At 46.5% G+C, this 21,304-nt stretch overlaps 1 protein-coding gene across 1 annotated transcript; it reads left to right on the top strand.

The window, feature by feature from the left end:
- Positions 1 to 4,836: 4,836 nt before the first annotated feature.
- Positions 4,837 to 20,128, top strand: LOC144943836 (inositol hexakisphosphate kinase 2-like). The gene is made up of 5 exons (XM_078871682.1): positions 4,837 to 5,026; positions 14,345 to 14,435; positions 16,611 to 16,765; positions 17,446 to 17,621; positions 19,363 to 20,128. Exons 1-5 carry the CDS (start codon positions 4,837 to 4,839, stop codon positions 19,882 to 19,884), a joined length of 1,134 nt encoding a protein of 377 aa, XP_078727808.1. The 3' UTR covers positions 19,885 to 20,128.
- The last annotated feature ends 1,176 nt before the right edge of the window (positions 20,129 to 21,304 follow it).

Genomic DNA, 21,304 nt, shown 5'->3' with positions numbered 1-21,304 from the left:
ATGGCAAGAGGATGTGTAAGAACCGTCAGATGCGGCGATTATTATATATACTGAATTATGTAGCGTACACAGTGCAGTAAATGCATATATTGGATAAACGAAGTTTGGATTTTGACCATTATTTTAGACAAAAATCTTTTAAAAAAGCTACATAATATATGCACTGAAATCAATAATGCACTTGTAGATCTACGGTATTATGTAAATAAGAAAAACATTTGTTTCTTCACTGTTTCTTTTATTTTGTCAGTTTTTTTATTAAAATGATTTTACATCATTTTAATGTAAAATCTATAACTTTGAATATAAATTGTCTTTTTTACAATATCAATGGTACGTTGTGAAGCGTTTATAGTACGAAATGGTCAGTTACGAAGGCTGTCGAACGCATCCTCACAGAACTGATGTTATAAGTGATTCGATATACGTTTCAATGTTACGAACGAAGCTCCATGGAGTCGTCTACTTCATATGTCGAGCTATGACCAGGCAGGCGTCCCTCGCAGTTACGCTCAAGAAAAACAAAAAAAATTGTAAAATGTTATTTCTTCTAAATAACAAAATATTTTCAATTATACATTTTATTACATTTCGCAGGCTAACCAAATAACAACGATCAATCCGATACTATCACCACGCCATGGCAACGCCCAGTGTCTACAGTCTGGGCTTAGATATCTTATTAAGTGATCTTTAATAGCAGTAATCTTTTTAATATGAATTGTTATTATTTGTTATTAAACTCCTTATTTTTTTGTAATGTTAACATCATGTATTACCTTCTAATTATTCGTGATTAAACTTTCTTAAGTAGTTTCTTGTAACGTTTACATTATGACGTATTACATTTGAATTATTGTTATTGAACTCCTTATTAAGTATTTTCTTGGAACGCAAACATTAGTACGTATTATATTTAAATTATATTTTTTCGTTTTAATAATGAGTTTTTGTTATCAAACTCCTTAATGGCATTTTTTTGTAACGTTAACATTATTATGCATTGCATTTTATAGTGTTTTATGAATGCAGGGCTAAAATAATAACATTTAAATCTACTTTTCGTTGGTAATGCCCCCCCCCCCGCGCCGTTTATAGTCGGCTTCGCACAGCGCTGTAAGAGGGTACGAATATAGCGCCGTTCGATGTACGCGCTGTTCTTTGGGAACGCAACTTCCATCTCGCGCGTTAAGCGAAGGACGCCCAGTTGTGCGTGCGTGTGTGTACCTGTCGATAAACGGCCGCTTCCAGCACGAAACTCGTTGGACGAGTTCACTGTGTGTGTGTTGTGTCGCCAACGTGAGCTTTGGACGTGGGTGCGTAGGTGAAAGCAGAGGCGGAGTCTTGGCCAGGAAATGCGTGCGAATCGACAAACTGCTCTTGGCGCATTTGTGCGTGTACGTTGTTGTGTCACCACCCTCCCGGTAAGTGTCTCGACACCTACAACTATCTGCTGCTGCTGCTGTTGTAAATTTCAAGTAGTCGTGGTGGGGAGGGGGAGGGGAAGGAAGTGGTTTTGTGTGGTGAAAAGCAAAGGTTGGTTTTTTTTCAGACGTCTTCTGCAAAGCAGCCGGAGCCGGAATCGCTTCGTCGTGTCGGTTAGTCGCTTCGCACTTAAATCGCAGCCGCTTTGGAGCAGATCGTACGTTGCGTCTTCTTTTTTCATGTTTTCACTTTGTGGTTTATGATGAGGACGATGTCCATCGTGGTTGGGATGCAGTCGTTTGAATTCATGCGCGCGCGTTTTCATTTAAGTGCATTTAAAACAACGCGCTATTCTGTACATTATATTGCGCGTGGCAGCGTGTATATGTTGGGGGAGCTAAGTGGCAATGTTTGAGAACCGCTTTTTCCGTTTAGTTTGTTGTCCTTCCCCTCGCACCTCCGATTAGCACGGTTGACTGCGTCCGGTGGGAAATAAGTTCAACATACAGAGAACACGCATGTCGCCCAGGACGAGATGGCTTTGTGAGTTAAGAGTTCGTGGAGTGTTTTGCTGCTTTAACTTCGCCTTTGGAAGGAGCGTCATCGACAGCGTTTTACGATATGGGACGTAGTGTGTGAATTGCGTGGCCGCATTCGCATTTTGAGGTTTGTGTTTAATGTGTATCTCGACGAGTCTGTATAGATCCCCGTGTTATCTACAATTGGCCTCTGAATCTCTGTCTAGTTTAGTTCATGACTGTGTTGGTTTATCATCTTGGTTCTTTCGGTAAAGTCACGTAGAATGGAAATAATAAAATAATAATAAATGAAACATAATACAATAATTCTCACGACGTTTCGGCCACAACGCAAGCAGCCGTCCTCAGGTGAAGAACAGGTCTGTCTAGAAGACAGAGTCTGAATGACAACCCCAGGCTTGGAGCGTCTTTTTTAAGCTGGGTTGTTGGTTTAGTTGTAATTAATTGTACCATTGATGATGGTCAAGTAACAACGCACCGAGGGTAAAGTGGTGCAGCACTGACAATGCTTGTTCGTACCACCCCTGGTGAAACGCCCTCCCAACTCTTAAGCAGGGTTCGGCAAAACCAAAATAACAAGGAGAGGCATTTTCTTTTGAATTCGGTAACAAACAAAAAATCCACCAAAATTTCCAAGAGGCCGCAATGCACTGTGTGGTGAACACGAGACGGGGTGGGTCCTTCATAAAGAACGTGTCACGAAGCAGGCAATTAAAGAGCTGCAGGTTGTCGACCCATGAACTCGAGAGGGTGCTCTAGAGATGGCCCCCTTCAGGATTAATTTTGGCCTCCTTTGATGAATGCGTCTTTGAAAGAGATGATAGACCCCACATTTTACCCCACAACCATACTCGACGTGCCGACTGCTCAACTGTGGTTGTACCCATTTATACCGCTGGGTGATCAGGGTGTGACCTGGGGGCATTTAATAATATTTACCCATTATTTCAACTACCAGGCCGCGGAATTGAACTGGATTTTATTTGTAAGTCCAGCTTGCGAAACATTGCACCAACGTCCACAATATTGAAGTGTGCTTTGAATCAAATGCCTTTTTTTAAGTCTGGCGTCTTTTTATACTCTTTTGGAATATACATATCAATCATCAACCACGCTGCTGCGAAAACTGCAAAACTCGTTCGAAAAAGAGCCATGAGACTCACTCAGGCTTTCATGGCTTAACAGGCGTAATAATAACGAACTGTAATACATAACATTTTTGAGCTTGGTCATGTGAATCATAACATACTCTGTGAAAACCTAAACCGCATTCTGCACTCCCGAGTGGCTGCATAGCAGTACATTCTTTTGTGCGGTAAAAGCGAACGAGTCTGAAGTTCTGGGTTGTGCCTGTCTGCACAGGCAGTCAGTCCTCTGTCATTTCACAGCATGCCAATGTTGACGGTGCTTTTATACCGTGGGAATGCGATAAATATTAACCACATTACTTTGGCCATTCTCTTTTACAACCTCGTGAATGTATGCAGCTTGTAAGCGTAAATTGTGTAACCGTCTGTGCGGTCGTGGGGCATTTTCGTGACTGAAAGAAACTTCGGCATCCGTGCATATTGATGGTAACAGTTTGCATGACTGCATGTCTGAAGCCACCGATTGAGTTTTATTGGACTGCATTGGCTTTCGCGACCAATATCATCCATAATGGAGTTTTTTGTTTGTTTGTTAGATCGCGTAAATATATAAATGTGTCGTTGAAACCAGCCAGATTTGTGATCTGTCTGTCGCCTTATGAAGCTAGTTGTAATTACTGGCGAAACCTCATGGGACCTCCTTTGCAAGTGTCAAAATATGAGAATAGGTTTTCCCCTTTTTTTCTGGCAACAAAACAGGTGTTAAGATGTTAAAACACCAAACTGAAACCTTTTGCAAGGAATCATGTCTGCATTAACCACAGAGACTTGTGGTGAAAATACATGTTCTGACAGTATGTGCATTGTCTTTGAAACTGATTGGTCCACACCAGAGACAGCTTTCTTTAGAGCCTCGTCTCAAAACGGTGTTAGACCAGAGGACGCCAAAAGGTGAACAGCACAAAGACAATGCCACTGTTAGAACAATGAGAGCTTGGGGGTGAGCAGCTACATCATGGGACCTCCTTTGCAAATGACAAAGAAGGCGTCCTCTGGCGTAACACTGTTTAAGACGAGGCTCTAAAGAAAGATGTCTCTGGTGTGGACCAATCAGTTTCAAAGACAATGCATATACTGTCAGAGCATGTTTTTGTTTGTATTTTCACCACAAGCATCGTGGTTAATGCAGACATGATTCCTTGCTAAAGGTTTCAGTTTGGTGTTTTAACATCTTAACACCTGTTTTGTTGCCAGAAAAAAAGGGAAACTATATTCGTATACTGACGAAACGTTGTACTCGAATAGTAAATGTTGTGGCTTGGCTCCAACACACAGATGTGCTGTACTAGTGACGAATTGGCACGTTCTGTTTACGTGACAATCCTTACTAGTTGGCTGTGTCGGGTGGTGGCGAGTTTTAACGACACATTTATATATTTACGCGATCTAACCCAAAAAAAGCCTCTTATGGAATGCATTGATCAGTACATTGGTACCTATACATTATATCTTTGTAAACGTGAAAATGTTGTGGGGGTGGTGGAGGGGTGGGGGTGGTGAAGGGTTAAATTATAAACTAAAAAATTGTCATAAAACTACCACGTGGCCCAACGAATCAAGGTTCAAAGATTTGACTTGGGTGTTGCGGCATGAACGACTTCGTCCATGGTGACAGTCATCTTGTTCCCCACACCTCCGACTAGCGCGGCTGGCTACCTACGGTGCGAAAGAAGTTCAACGTCCTCATTTAGATCTTCTCGACCTTCTCAATGCAGGGGTGCCCGATGGACCTTTCTCCGGAAACCGGCGAGGCGTCGGGGCATGTCCTGCAGCCGTTCGCACACCTCGTGGGGGGTCACGCGTGCGTCCTCCGCTTCAACGACACCACCATCTGCAAGCCGCTGCTCCAGCGTGAGCACCAGGTGTACGAGAGCTTGCCGCCCGACATCGCGTGCTTTGCGCCGCAGTACAAAGGTGAGGGGTTGGGGGGGGGGCTACTGTGGTCGGGCTTTGCCTGTACTCGTCGGATTCACCGCATGACAAAAAGGGGCTCGGAGGCTTGACGTTCGTCGCGGGCTGGCGATGGCACTTGATGCGATGCGGCTCGGACGTGGTGCAGCCTATCCTCGAAATAACGTGGGGCAGATGTGCCCTTGTTCGGAATAGAACTGTGATGTGTTTTTTTTGGGGGAGACCCGTGAGAATTTGGTTAAAGTTGGAAAACCACGCTGCCGAAGCTCGGACCGTTGTTGTTCGCTGCGTCTCCCTCCACCTCTGAGCTGAAACGTAATTTGCCAAGCAGTCCCAAATGTACAATTGTGAAGTTAACCGCTGTAGCATTGGAATAAATGTTCTAAAATTGGCTTATCATTTTCGGTGGTTTCAGTGGCATCCTCTATCTTTTGCATTTTATATATTTCTAGTATAATAACTTCTGGTGATAGGAAATTTGCAATTATAAGGGTAGAGGGCGTTCTTTATTTTCTAAAATAACGTTCTCCAAGATGACGGATTGTTTTGATTGTTATTGCAATGTCAACGGGGTTTGTAGCTCAACTGCCACCAATGGAATGTCAGCATTGTACACCCCAACACCGCTGGCACTTGATAACGGAGAAAAACATAGAGGCGATGTCCAGTCGGACGTCTTTAACCATTGAACTCTTTTTATCAGTCACTTCCAGTTGCGATGTGCACCTGGTAATCGACTGAAATAATATAGGCAAACAGCTTATAGGCACAAATATATCAGACGCGTGGCCGAGACCCCCCGCCCCCCCCCTCCTCCCCGTGCGCTTCGGGAGGACACACCTCACACGGAGCTTCTCGATTGAAAACTCATTTCTTTCGATCTGCTTTTTGGTGTTTAGTTTACTGTCCTTCCCTCGCACCTCCAATTAGCACGGGTGGCTACGTAGGGTGTGAAAGAAGTTCTAACGCGGTGCTTGCATAGCCCCGAGAACAAATGACTCGGTCCGGTCCGGCCATTCGCATAACTGGTGCCAAGCCACCCCCTGCTCCACTTGCTGCTACCCTGATGTTGATGCAAGCCACTGAAGGTGAGTCATGCTGAACTGACAAGGTTTATGGAACTTTTTAGAAAACCAATTTTTGATCTCAGAGCTGATATCGCTTGTCTCCCAGCAAGCCCCGATCTCACGCACCAACATCCCCGGGCAGCATATTCAAAGCCCGCAAATGTCGCTCCGGTGCCATGTGTGGCACAAGGGGAGTCGCCATCCGCGACGTATGATGTTAGGAAGCCACTGGAGCCGTGCACTTTTAAATATAGATTTAAATATTCTTAGGTTTTTTCGGTAAAGTCACGTAGGTAAAACATCAAAATTAATAAAAAATAAAATAAAATAAAGATCACGACGTTTCGGAGGCAACACAAGTCTCCGTCATCAGGTGGGACCGTCACAGATTAGCTGCAGCTAGCTGCAGCTAATCTGGCTGTGACGGTCCCACCTGATGACGGAGACTTGTGTTACCTCCGAAACGTCGTGATCTTTATTTTATTTTTATTAATTTTGATGTTTTACCTACGTGACTTTACCGAAAAAACCTAAGAATATGAATCCTTGCAGTCACAAAAGCTTCAAATCTAGAATTATAGATTTAAAATATAGATTTAAAAGTGGAAAGTTCAGTTTGTTTTCCATCCCCGACACCTCGAGCTAGCACGGTTGGCTACGTACCGTGCGAAAAAAGTTCAACATACGTCCACACGAGCGTTTTGTGTTGCGGATTGTCAAGCATTCTGCAGCGGCCACATGTACCCATTCCACACAACACGCAATATCGATGCGTGTATTGTGAGCTTGGAGAACTGATGTTTATTGATGCATCATGACACCTCAACAGTTGTAAATACCTTTCACCTTACCGTGCTCGTCTTGATTGCTTGTAGTGTGATGTGGATGTTTTGCCCTCGAATGGACCCCGTAATTAGTGTGGGGTGTACTTGCTGATAACATCCGATAGTCCAGTCGCATATCGTTTTACGAGCCTGACTCTGCTGACAATATCCTGAAGGTTGAAACGAATTCGGAGCTTTTGTGTGCTTTGACAAAATGCCGCTTGAATATGTTGGTCTCCAAAACCGTTATGTTGAGAAACTAAAGACACAATTTTTAAATGCAGGGACACATAATGGAGTGCTGGGTATATTTGCTAGCACCCTGCTCGCTCTGTAAAGCAGCATCACCATCTGTGGCCAGTGGTTATACAGGTTTCAATTAAGGTGTCGTCCGTTTTTTTTTCATGATCAATGAACGGCAGTTTACGCGACCGCATACGCTTGAAATACTGGAAAAAAATGTTTGTAGCTGTATTTTTTGTTTCACTAATGAGCTTCGGTGATAATTATCAAGCACACGCAAACAGAAAGAAGCATTTGAACAAAAGTAGCAACGTTGGCCCCACATTGCATGACCAAACTATTTGTAATACAGACCATTATGATGGATGATGATAGCCTACATTTTCAGAAGTGGCTGCACATGAAGAGAAATGTAAATATTCGAGACACTCGATTCAGAACACCCTACACCTCAAGACATGGAATCCTACCTGCTGGAAATAATCCTCCCAATCTCTCTCCTTCACTGAAGTCAGAATTAGATGGACCCATCACTCTTCAAGATCTCTTGGAAGCTCTTAAAGGCTTACACCTGGTAAAGCCCCAGGACCTGATGGTAGGACTATGGAATTATACAAGAATATTGGGACCCACCTCCTGTCCCACCTACTAAACACTTTGAATGAGGCAGAACTGCAGGGAAAGTTTCCAGACTCCATGAGGGAAGCCAGAATTAGTGATCCACGAGCCAGGAGGATGTAGCCAGCTATAGACAAATCTCCCTATTCAATGCAGATTACAAAATATATGCAAAGGTGCTTGTAAAAAGACTGGAAAAGGCCCTGTCGAGCATCATTGGGGAAGCCCAGACTGGCTTTATCAGGGGGAACGACTCCGCAGATAACATCCGGACCCTCGTCAATGCTGTTGATATCGCCACAAAATACAGAAAACGAGATTACTCCATTGCCCTGGATGGCGAAAAAGCATTCGACAGCGTAGAATGGAAGTTGCTGTTGAGCACCATGGAAGAAATAGGAACACCGGCCCTTTTCCTCAAGTGGTGCCAGCTATTGTACTCAGACCCCCTGCGCAATGGTCTCCACCAACGAAATCGTTTCATGAAGGTTGATGCTCGCGCATGGAACTCGGCGGGTCTGCCTCTTATCCCCGCTCCTGTTTGCGATATCCATAGAGGCCTAGAGAGCAAAGGGCTGCGGTACGGGGATCGATAGAATAAGAGAAATCTCTATGCAGACGATGTACTATTAATCTTCTTAGGTTTTTTCGGTAAAGGCACGTAGGTAAAAATTAAAATTAATAAAAGTAAAATATTTTACTTAAGAATATGAATCCTTGCAGTCACGAAAGCTTCAAATCTAGAATACTATTAATCATCACCGGGCCCGAAACCTCAATCCCGGCCCTCCTGAAGGAGCTTAAGGAATATGGAGAAGTGGCAGGATGCAAGCTAAATGTAAACAAACCAGAAATAATGCCCATCTCCCCAGCTTTCCCGGCCCTCCCAATTGCATTGACCCCCTTCAAATGGTGCCCTCAGAGGATTAAATATCTCGGAGTCTTCAATCCGAGTCGGCTGAGTGAGCTTTTTTAAGGTGAACTTCCCCAATCCACTCCAAGAGATCCAAACTTCCCTGGCAGTGTGCAATATCCCATTGTCTCTTCCTGACGGGGTGCACTCGATTAAAATGATGATCGTCCCAAAGATGGTGTACCACCTGAGAATTATTCCAACTCGGATCCCACAAACCTTTACCCCCAGAAATTGCACTCCAACATTTCCTCTTTCATCTGAAATTGCAAAGCCGCGATAATAAGTTAGACCCCTACCCAGACGAGGAGTGAGAGAGGACTTGCTCTACCGGCCTTTGTAAAATACTACCTCACAGCTGGCAGGCATGCCACGAAGCATTGAATCTCGGAGGAGAGAGACGGAGTGTGGAAATCTTGGGAAAAGGCCTCAGTCTCGCCATGGAATCTGGAAGGTCTCGCTCACTCGCGCACCCGCAGGATAAGCCCTTGGGCATAAAGCCACTAGAGATGATCAATACTACGCTGTGGATGTGCATAAACAGAATCACCCAAATCCTGAGGGGACTCAAATCCTACTCGCCACTTTGGAATAATCCGGCCCTGCAAGTTGAAAACAAGAGAATCAGATGGTCTGATTGGAAAGTGGCCCAGATTCAAATAGTCGGGGACCTTATGGCAGATAATGGCCACATTAACACATTACAATCTATTAGATAAATACCTCCAGGTTCGGGAACTGATCACTAGAGCCAGAGAAAGAGATCTAATACCACCCCCTCCTGGAGTAAAAAAATGGCTTCAGTCAGATAAAGAGAGATTAAAAACTATCTGTGGCATACTGGCTTCTGCTCTCAGGGACGAACAGTGGATGACCTCAGACCCTAGCGCTATGGGAGCAAATAGTAAATCAGCCAATCTCCAACAAGACATGAACCCAGATTTGGAATTCCACTTCCCAAGGGGTCAGATCCCTCCCCCTGAGAACTATCCAATTCAAATTTCTACACGGGGCCTAAGCGACCAATCAGAGGAGGGCCAAGTTTGGTGTAGCCTCATCTCCGGACTGCCCAAGGTGCCCCCTGGGTGTAACACGCGATTACAAACATGCTTTCTGGTCATGTCCGACTATTGATGAGTTATATGAAAATATAATGGGGGTATTCAATACGATGAACAATACATCTGTAAAATATAAGTGTGGAAACTACAGTGGGGCCTAAGAGAAGTGGGACTGACTCGAGAACAGAACATTTTGTTAAGGACTCTCAATGTAGCAGCCATAAAAACCGTATTGAGTACGTGGCAGAATCAGGAACCCCCCTCCCATACTCAATGGTTGTATTCATTAGGCCCAATCTCAGCATTGGAGCATCTGACCTATAAGCTCAGAGACAAGGAAGAAGAATTTACCACGTGCATGGGGTCCTTTGCTAAACATTAGAACACTCTTACATACCCGACCTGGCACCCCCCCTCTCCCCCAAAGAAAATCTCCCCCCACCCCCCCCCCCACCTGCTCTGATGAGTCCGGATTACCTAATACCGTCGATGTAAACTGGTAAGGCCATCCAGAAGGTCAGGATGTTGCAATGTGTGATGTGGGGGAGTGTGTGGAATAAAAAAAATAGTTGTCTATATACTAAACAAATAATTGAGACACTCACCCCCCACCCTCTGATAGTGTTTTGTATTTAAAAATTTTTTTTGCTTTTGCTGCGGTCTGATGAAGCATTTGAACTCATAACGACCTACTGTACTAAACTATGGTGGTGGTGGTCGTGATGCCGTCATGTGGCCTTGCAATCCCAAAAAAAGCCGCGGGCGCCACTGTTAAAACAACCTTGCAAGTTTCTGAATGCCCCCCCCACACCACCATCCGCCTCTGAATCAGCGTGTGCGTTTAGAGTGTTTGGCTGAGCTGCATAGCTCAGTGGGCCTTACCTGGAAAAATAAAAAAATAGTGTTTTTAGTTTCATTATAAGTGTGTACGTCACAGTTAGCGGATAGGCGGGTAGGTCAACTGCGGTGGGATAAAGTGTGGAGTGCTCTCCCACCCCGGCCAGCGCAGAAGAGTAGGCCAAATATCCTTGTCGAGAGGGGCTGGCGAGAGCTCCCTGTGGTGGAGGGACCTTCCTCCCGCCGGCAGTGGTGTGAGCAAGACATTTCAGGGCTGCACCTTTACCTTTGTACTTTATCCTCACCACTGTAGATCTCTGACGAATATACATTCGCAGACCCATACGCCTCCTTCACACAGCTGTCCCTGCACCTCAAAAAAACAATAACTGTTTTGTACACATGCCATCAGCCACCTGCCCTCTGGGAATGCACAAATTCAGCGGCATTCGGTCAACACAAACTCTGCACCAATATTGTCATACAGCGTGCGTCTCCACAGCAGAGTGATGGGATGTTGAACTTCTTTCGCACCGTACGTAGCCAACCGTGCTAATCGGAGGTTCGGTGATGTGCGAAGCAAAACAGATATTTTACATGTGGAGTTACAAATGTGTCGTCAGCCAATTTACTCTGTTACTTATATTCAGCAATTTTGCGTTTTCACATCTGTGGACGCGGATTGTCCGTGGTGGGCCGCCCCCGAGGGTGTTCCAACAATGTAAACGGCGATCGGTGCGTCACCGAACACCTGGTCAAGTGAAAATGTCATTCGCCGACACCTGTATTTAAAACAGCGGCCAAGGATCACAATCGCCGCTCCGCGTTTGTCTTGCAGGGTCAAGGCAGTGCCGGATGAAGCTAGTGTGGGGCCTGTAGCACCTGTTATAAAGGGGCCCGAAATAAAAAAAAAACTTAAATATGAAAACACTAATTTTTTACTTGCACAATAAAGCAATTGTATTTTTTCATTTGCTATACAGCCAGATAATACGACAAATTGCTAACCCTTAACACCCAGTCGTTCGTAAAAGTTTAAGGCGGTATAGTACTCTAGTAATAGAGCAAGTGCAGAATCACTGAACCAGAGTTGATAGCTTGAAAGCATTTAGCGCGAGGCCCTTGAGAGTGCGGGCCCGTAGCATTTGCTACTTGTGCTACTAGGAGAATCTGGCACTGCAGTAAGGGCGTAGGCCAGCGGTCTCGAAACCTTTTTGGCACCAGGGACCGGTTTCGTGGAAGACAATTTTTTTTTACGGACCGGGGGGTGGGTCATCATTGGGTCTTCCCCCTTTTCAAAGAAGCTCTGCAGCGACGTGTGTATTTTACTAATTCTGGCTAGGGGTTAGCAGCTTGTGGGCTTACCAAAACCGTGACTGAGACAAGTGCGCAGTGCGGGAAAGAGGCGCGGATGGAAGTGGTCAACAATAAAACAATGGGGGCGGGCCACGCGCGGACTCACCGCTCTCACCTCCTGCTGCTGCTGTGCGGCCCGGTTCCTAACAGGCCGTGGACCGGTACCGGTCCGCGGCCCGGGGGTTGGGGACCCCTGGCGTAGGCAATATGCGCGGGCATGGCCGCCCAACACTCGGCAACCGATATATATTTAGTCCGTAATAATAGTGGTCATTTGGGTTAGATCGCGTAAATATAAATCTAGAAATATAAATGCGTCATAAAACCCGCCTCCACCCGACACCGCCAGGTTAGTTGAGGGTTCGTCACGTAAACAAAACGTGCCAATTCGTTACGAGTACAGCACTAACCGGTGTGTTGGAGAATAAACCCACAACATTGTTTAAACAAAAACACATCCCATCTTATTTGCAGGAATATGTAGTATATGTTTCATAATATATTTAAACGATAATTAAATACCGTACAGAACTGTGAAATCTATTCTGTAATGTGATATGAGGAGTGGTGCGCCATATGAACCCAGCTTTCCCCGAGTTAGATTCTTGTAAATGGGAAACATTAGTGGCGATTGACATCTGAATCGGTACTGTGTCTCCCCTGGTCGCACCCCCTTTACCAAATCGCACATACTTCATAACCAGCGTGGTGAAGTATGTTCAAACGACCTCCATATCTGACACGGCAGCCGTCTGGAACGCTCTTCTTCTCCGATGCTAGAAAACCACTGGAGCGATGCACTGGTAAATCTATATTGAGAACTCGTTTGTTTAGACCTACTTTTTAGCATTTTATTTGTCCTTCCCCCACGCCTCCGATTAGCTCGGTTGGTTACGTACGGTGCGAAAGAGGTTGATCATAGATACAGCGTATACATACCTCGGTGTGGCGGTTCAAGTCTTGGCTCATTATGATAATCTTCTCTGTAGTCTGAGACTAACCGAAGATCAAATGTAGACTTATCCCTCCGTCGATCGGTATTTGCCGGTTCCCCTCGACGCGCATGCCCTACTTTCTATATACAGGCTTGTTTTTACTTGGCTGCATTAATATAAATAAAATGGCCAGATATGACGTAGATTCAACAATTGACTCGTTTGATAAGACTTCCATTTTTATCAGTGTGTCAGGAAGCAAGTCTCAGCTTTTTTTTCTATCGCGCAACTCTCACGGGTCCAATCCATCATGAATGTGCAATATAAGGGGCCATACATTGGGTACTTACACATGGAGGGGAGAGGGGGGGTTAACCCAAATGCGTAGCTTGCGTATGGGGGGGGTCTACTGACAATGTACGTACGCATAGGAAACGGGGTGGGGGGGGAAGCCTCAATAATAATGTGTCTACATTGGCCTTCAAATTAGTTACTCATCCTTGATCGTTTCTGCGTGGATTAAATATCGGCCGTTCTATAGGATTTTGGGGGGGAGGGGGGTGTGTAAAAAGTCCGCGTGCCTACAGGGAGGGGGGGAGTTTTGACAGACTTTTGCGTGCCTACTAAAGGGATGGCCGCTAACCGCACGTAGTATGCTCTTTGGAACGACGCCACTTTGAGTCTCTCTCGCAAAACTGGCTCAGGCTCAGGGATGGATCTCGAACTTGAGCTGGTAACTCGTTCCACGTCTTCGGGTCCGTAGACCCCGATAGCGCGCTGGTGTAATGCATTACCTATTACTTTACTTACCCTAACAATGTGCTGATGCAATGATGTTATAAATTGCACTGCACTGTATACCTCTGTGGTTACATACCCCCCCACCACCACCCCCAACCAAGCCTTCGCCCTTCTCTCTTCTCTCACGCTCATGCCTTGCAACAATCCCCGCTGTGCATCTGCACACGGGAGCTGATTTAAATTGCTCGTCAAAACATTACCGCATTTATTGTCATGGCCAGTGGCACTCGGATTCCTCCAGTCAAAGTAAAGATTCTGAATAAAGATTCTCATGTAGGGGGCACCACGGTGGTGAGATGTTAACTCCCTCGCCCGATATGCAGGAGGTTAATGGGTTCGATCCCATCCCTGATGCCAGTGTATTTGGAGTTTGCATGTTCTCCCCGTGGTCGCGTGGATTTTTCTCCATGTCCTCCGGTTTATCCCTCCACATTTTAGAAACAACACGCATTTCGAGTATTTGACTGCTGTAAATTTCCACATGATGATAAGCCACTTCCTTGAGCTATCATTTGTGGCCAGGTCACTTCTGAAAAAGAGCTACATAGTTCAGCGGGCCTTACCTGGTAAACTAAAAATAGTTCAGCTTAGTTTCTAGACAGTGGGTCTTGTAAATCCAACCGTGGTCATGCTGACTGTTGTACCTGCTGCCTGCCCTCAAACCAGGCACTGTGTCCTTGAACATCGAGGAAAGGAATGGCGAGAGGTACTTTGTCAACTACCCTCAAGTGGACAACACGGAGGACACCAGGATATGGTGAGTGGATATTCCATTGATGCATTGTAACATATGAATGCATATACAGTACTGCAAAGGGCTGATCTCAATATACACGTTGCCCTGGTTACACAAAATTGTCGCGTCTTCATGGCTATCACTCATTCTCCCTATCTCCATATTTCTCTGTCTTTCTCAGTATCTCAATCTAGCCAGTCACCTCGATCGCCCATCCCAAAGGCTCCGACTGATGCAATGTGTGTGTGTGTGCTAATGACAAGCTCTGGTTGGGCAGCCGAGGTCTCACTCCGAACCATTGGAGCAGCATTATAATTTCAACAGCTGTGTAACGCTGTGTGGAAGCTACCCTTGGCCTGTCGCTCTGAACAAAGCTCTAGGTCTTCTCGGCCACAGTTATGGCCTCCCTTCTCTATGCTTGCGAAACGTAGAGCCCTCTAATGGAACATCTGTGCTGGTTTAGAACATTCAGGCTAGCCTGCCTACGATCCATCCTGGGTCGAACCAGACTGGATTGTGTGAGGAGTTCACAGATCCTTGAAAGATCAGGACACAATCTCATCAGTGATGTCCTCTGGCAAGCGAAGCTGTGTTGGCTGGGTCATGTAGCCCGCATGTCCAGCTGTTCAAGGAGCTTCTGTTCGGCCAGATAGAAGAGGCACTGCACGGGCAAGAGAAGAGATGGGCTGAAATATTTGGAGCTGATAGGACTGCCGATGACTGGTGCCAGCAGTGTCGAGATTGGTTTCTGTGGAGGTGGTTTGTGAAGGATGCTGCAGTGGTTAGCGCGCCGTGCTAGAGCCCAGCAACCCAGTGACTATCATTTGAACCGGTCCTGGGCCTCCTCTAGGTACACTCAGTCTCAAATGAGGACCTGGTGTAGTGTGCAAACATCAGCACTATGGAGACAAAGTTCAGTCGGGCGGGGTGTTGGCTACCCACCCCCTCGTATGCCGTGCCGGCCTTCAAAGGTGCTCGCTTACAGCACTTGCCCCAAATGTCGGTTAAGGCTATACGGGGGATCTTTGTCTTTGTATGTACATAATAACGTACAGCGCTTCACTGACAGATAAAGGGCCTCCCACACTATATTGGATATCTAGATTTGAAGCTTTCGTGACTGCAAGGAATCATATTCTTAGGTTTTTTCGGTAAAGTCACGTAGGTAAAACATCAAAATTAATGAAAATAAAATAAATAAAAAACAAAAATCACGACGTTTCGGAGGCAACACAAGTCTCCGTCATCAGGTGGGACCGTCACAGCCGAATTAGCTGCATCAAGTGAGGCAATGATTCAAGAAGTAATCCCTTATAAGCAAGTTGAAGGGGGGAGGAGAGGGGGGGGGAGCTCATCATTGGCTACCACATTCTGATGAGCTCCCCCCCCCTCTCCTCCCCCCTTCAACTTGCTTATAAGGGATTACTTCTTGAATCATTGCCTCACTTGATGCAGCTAATTCGGCTGTGACGGTCCCACCTGATGACGGAGACTTGTGTTGCCTCCGAAACGTCGTGATTTTGTTTTTATTTTATTTTATTTTCATTAATTTTGATGTTTTACCTACGTGACTTTACCGAAAAAACCTAAGAATATATTGGATATGTGGGTTGTTTGGCTATACTTGACCATGCTAGTCACTGCCGGTAAGTGAAGGGCTGGCCTATGATAGGTTCTGATGTCGTTCACCAATAATAATGTTCGCTGAGCTTGAGAATCAAACTTAGCGCATCAAGATTCAGAGAGCAGTGTGTACTCACCACTACACTCCCACTCCACACTTATATTTAGTATTTAATTAAAATTACATTTTCATCATTTATAGCAATCACTTACAACATTTTTTTTTACAAAATAATGCATAATATAAATACTGTTCTTGTTTGTGCTTATCAGGTTAATTGAAGTTATGGTCATTATGTTTTTGGCAAACAAATATAGTGTTTAAAACTCCTAAAACATTGAACTGAGCAAGTGATGCAGGCGGTTCATAACAGCTGTTTCAGTGGACCCACGCCATTGCTGAGGCCCCGAGTTAGAATCGGGGGGGGGGGGGGGCTGCGCATTCTCTCAACACGACAACATTCTCCGTTGTCGCTTGAAGCGAATTCCTTTTCTTCGCCCCGTGACTGACACGGACAGCGCCGTGAGATTACGATCGGAGGCGATCAGCGTCTCGTCGTCGTTTGCGAGCAGCGAGCAGCAGAATGGACGTGAGGGCGGCACGAATGGCGGAATGGATTTCGGCCCGGACGCTCCTCCCGCTGAAAATGGCAGTGACGTCCGCAACAAAGACTTCTGCGCGCGGATAGAACGCCTGCAGAAAAAGTTCAAGGACCAGAACCAACACCGTATCCTCCGTGCCGCACTGCGCGCTCTCACACCTGCGCCGGCAAGAGTACTTGCGGTAAAGCGGTTTTGTCAATCTACCGCTGGATGAGGGCCTTCCCACACCGTATTGTCCGTCGTGGGTTTTTTTGACGTTGCTTCATTATGCTGGTCTCAGTGTGCGTTGGCGAATACGGAAAGTAAAGATGCGGGGGGGGGGGGCATAGAATTACAGTCTAACGATGGATTTGGCTGCGCTCTCCTCCGCTGCCCGAAATGTAACCTCGAGCTGAAAGACATTTGTAAAAGCATATTTCGGCTAAATTTCATATCAACTTTGAAAAAAAAAAACAACGAGATTCAAGTGCAGCCCTAAAATTGTTTGCTCATGAATCAGAATCTGTATTTAGACTGGAAGAGGAATCCGATAAGCCATGAAGCTCTTTTTCAAAGATGACCAGTAAATTGGGACTACGCGACATAACATTCGTCACCCTCCTGAAAAATCGTCACGGAGCCTCGGCGAGGTTTTCCTGGGTAGACGAGCGTAACAATAACAATAAATCATGCCGCTGATGACGACGATGACGACGATGATGACGACGACGATGATGACGACGACGATGATGACGACCACGATGATGACGACGACGACGACGATAACGGCGATGACACAATTGAGTCCTTGACGAGCACCCCGCAGGGTTCATCCTGCTGGAGAACCTGGTGTCCGCGTACGTGGCGCCGTGCATCCTGGACCTCAAGATGGGCGTCCGGCAGTACGGAGACGACGCGCCCGAGGACAAGAAGGCCCTGCACACGCGCACGTGCCAACAGAGCACGTCGTCCGTGCTGGGCGTGCGCGTCAGCGGCATGCAGGTACAAACAAAAAAGAACACCGGCCAAGAGAAACAACGATGGTAACACTCGAGGGAGGGGCACGCAACCGTGTTCCATTGATTTACGTGCATAGACACAGAAAGTGGCTTGCTAGCTTCCTTTTGTATTTCCACAACCCCCCACCCGCCCCCCCCCCCCAAGTTTATCCCAATTGCGACATCAAAATCATGTCGCGACACGAGAAATGTTCTCGGATCTAACATCACATCGCCATAGGGGTGCGCCACGGTGGTGAGATGTTAACTACCTCGCCCGGTATACAGAAGGTCGTGGGTTTGATCCCGACCCTTACGCCTGCTGTATATTTGGCGTTTGCGTGTCTCTCTCCCTGTGGTCATGTGGATTTTTCTCCGGGTCCTACGGTTTGTCCCTCCACATTGAGAAACATGCCTTTTAGAGTATTTGGCTGCTATAAATGTCCACGTGAGAAACCACTTCGTTGGGTTATCATTTGTGGTCAGGCCACTTCTGAAAAAGAGCTGTATAGCTCAAAGGGGGCCTTACCTGGTGAAAGAATAAATAGTTGAGAGCGTAGTTTTATCACCCAGAACAACGCAAGCCTTTGTGTTCGAGAACGGCCCACAGAAGCAGAAATTCCAGAGCTACCTCTGAGGTGCCTTTGATGACCTCTGGACCACACGTCATGGGGAGGGGGAGCACTTCCCCAATGGCTCTGCCATGTGAGGGCGAGGTTCGTCACTTGACGATCAAACTGATATTTTAATTCTCAAAAGCTGTAATTTAGCCAAATTTTAAATGTGGAACCAAATGTCACATGATGGGTTTTTTCTGTACAGTTATTGTGACCGGGCTGAAACGATCAATTCGCTACACTCGAGAACCGGTTGAATCACATACAGATGACTGAACGTAGAATGGCTTTTTAAGCGTCGTCATCTTTATCAACATGATCTCAATCGTCCGCTGGATGAGGCCTCCCCAAGCCTCTGCCGCCCCTCACGATCCCGCGATGTAATATTCCACCTAGCACCTGCACGCATGATTTATTTGTAGAAAATTGACATCACGGTCACACGGTGACATCCTCAGCATGGCTTGTAACACTGTGACATCCGTTGCTTCGGTTGAAATGCCATTGGCACTTAATCGTCCGAGTTAAACATTCTACTGCATTTTTTTTTTATTCCCTCCCAACAATGGTCTCTTTTGGTTCATAGAACAAATTGTACGTGACTTTAGGCTTGCTTTGCAATCTTCTCTGTTTTTCTTCAGTCAACCAACTTGATTCAGGGTTTGCCTGCTTGTACAAATGCTGCTGGAAATCATTGCTGTCGTAGAGCTGTGTCCTTCACTTATTTTCAGAGGCGGGGGGGGGGGGACACTTTCGCTGATAAGACATCCGTGTAAGGACCTCCTGGCCACCACACATGAAACCATTGAGTTTGACAGCACGATGATGAGGGGGTGTTTTCACAATTGTGTATTGTCGGGGGCTGCACGTCAGGGGCTGTACTAAAGGTCACCAGGGGCCGCCAGTGGCCCGCGGGCCTTGCAACGAAGAACGCTGTCATAGAAGGTCCATAGACTGACTCGTGTTGTCAGGCGGCTCCCGGCACACGAAGCCAAACGTCAGACGTCGCGCTCAACAGTGCTCAGCACAACCCGAAACGCATCGAACAGCGAGTAATACTTTGTGCACCGAGAGCCACCTTCCTGAAACAACAACCGAAATCCTCGCCTGGGTCCCTCCCTCCTACAGGTGTACCACGTGGACACACGGCAGTACGTGCACATGGACAAGTACATCGGGCGCAAGCTGTCGGTGAACGGCTTCAAGGAGACGCTGACCCAGTTCTTCCGCAACGGACAGCGCCTGAGGAAGGACCTCCTGGAGCCCGTCCTGCGCAAGCTCTCGGAGCTCAGGGTGGCGCTGGAGCGCCAGGACTCGTACCGCTTCTACTCCAGCTCCCTGCTCATCATCTACGAGGGCCAGGAGGAGTGCCGCGTGGGCAACGGGCACGGCGACGAAGCGACGGGCGCGTTGGCGGCGAAAGTGGACGTGCGCATGATCGACTTTGCTCACACGACGTGCCGGACGTTTCTGGACGACCCAGTGGCTTATGATGGGCCGGATGAGAACTGCATCATCGGGCTGTGCAGCTTGATCCGCTTCCTCTGTCAGGTGAAGCAAGAGGCCGAGAACGTGGCCGTCAATGGCCATGCGCACGAGACGAGCTCGGCACAGCTGGATCCGGCATCGCTGTGTACTCCAAGCCGGTGACCCGGCGAGGGTAGGGGAAACCGGTGCACGGCCAATGCTGTCCGAATGAGTTCTCTTCACCGAGGAAAAATAATAAGACGGTGTTCTCAAGGATTAAAAGACGCTCCTGAAAGCGAGACTTGTGCCCTGTGTCAGTAGAATTACGCAAATCTGGTCACCCACACACCCAACACATTTCTTCACAACTGCTTTGTGTGTTTAGTTTGTTGTCCTTCCCCCGCACCTCCGATTAGCACGGTTGGCTACGTACGGTGCGAAAGAAGTTCAACAAACATCCACTGGATTTTGAGACTCGTCCCCAAACTTCAGATTTAAATTACAGGGGGGGGCACAGTGTGACTTATGATACATAGAATACGGCGAATGTAGCGAGTGTACAACTCATGTAATTTTAATATTTGCACGCCTCGTAGAATATTATTTTAACTCGAGGGCTTAACTCGAGGGCTGAAACGTTTACATATTGTGGCCGCGTGCAGCCACAATATGTTGGACATGGCGCCGGGCAGCGCCGGCCGCCATTGCTGTCAAATTTTTCGCATCTTTTTGGACCTTGAACGATGCTTTTGCAACGAAAGGGCAATTGCACAAATTCTTACACAAATCCGAACACACGTTAATGTCTCCTGAAAATTGTACGGTTTTCTGTTCCAAGTGAAGGCGCTTAATGTTCTGCTCATGTACTCATACGTTCTGCTCTTCACCGAGGCTTCCACCTGTGCGTGGCGTTTTTTGTAAATGTAAGTCGCGAAACATGTCCAGTGTCAACGTGAGTTAACATCACTGCTATTTATTACAGATTAAAATGTTTCACTCGGCAAAGCCTCATTGAGCCTCAGATTGAGTGTTTATTTCAGGGTGAACTTGTTTGGAAGGTTTGGGCCAATTTAACTGCGAGTGTTGTTACGCATGGGAGGGAACTTAATGTCTCAGGAAACCCTAAAATTAGTTTTGTTTAAATACATTAATCTACGTTAATGTTACAAAACTGCTCGACAACCAAGCATCGAGATAGAAATGAGCATGTGGACTTACGCCGACGTCGGGTCAAATATTTCCATAATTTCAACTTGTAACACTTGTATTTTCTTGTACTTCGAATAACACGAATCCTGTGAAGCTCTCGGTTCACGGGAACCTGAGCTGGATACAAACCTTGAGATTGAGAAACCTTCAACATCCCTACGTCCACACGCCCCCCCCCCCATGTTTAACTTTGAATGCCCCTGAAACTGCAGGTGTGCAATATTTGATCTGGAGTGGTCCATTTATTGTCAGGGGAGAGGGGGGGGTGAGAAGGGAATGGACTTCCGTGTACGGAGTGAACTAAGTGAAATGTGCTACTTTAAGATATGAAAACAACAAAGCAATGTCGACATCGGATGTAACTTTTAAGACTACCTGGTACTAACAGATATTT

The sequence above is a fragment of the Lampetra fluviatilis genome, chromosome 32 (genome assembly GCF_964198595.1).
Source record: "Lampetra fluviatilis chromosome 32, kcLamFluv1.1, whole genome shotgun sequence".
NCBI lineage: Eukaryota > Metazoa > Chordata > Hyperoartia > Petromyzontiformes > Petromyzontidae > Lampetra > Lampetra fluviatilis.
Note: the sequence above shows the minus strand (reverse complement) of the source record. Positions and strands in the feature narration are given on the sequence as shown.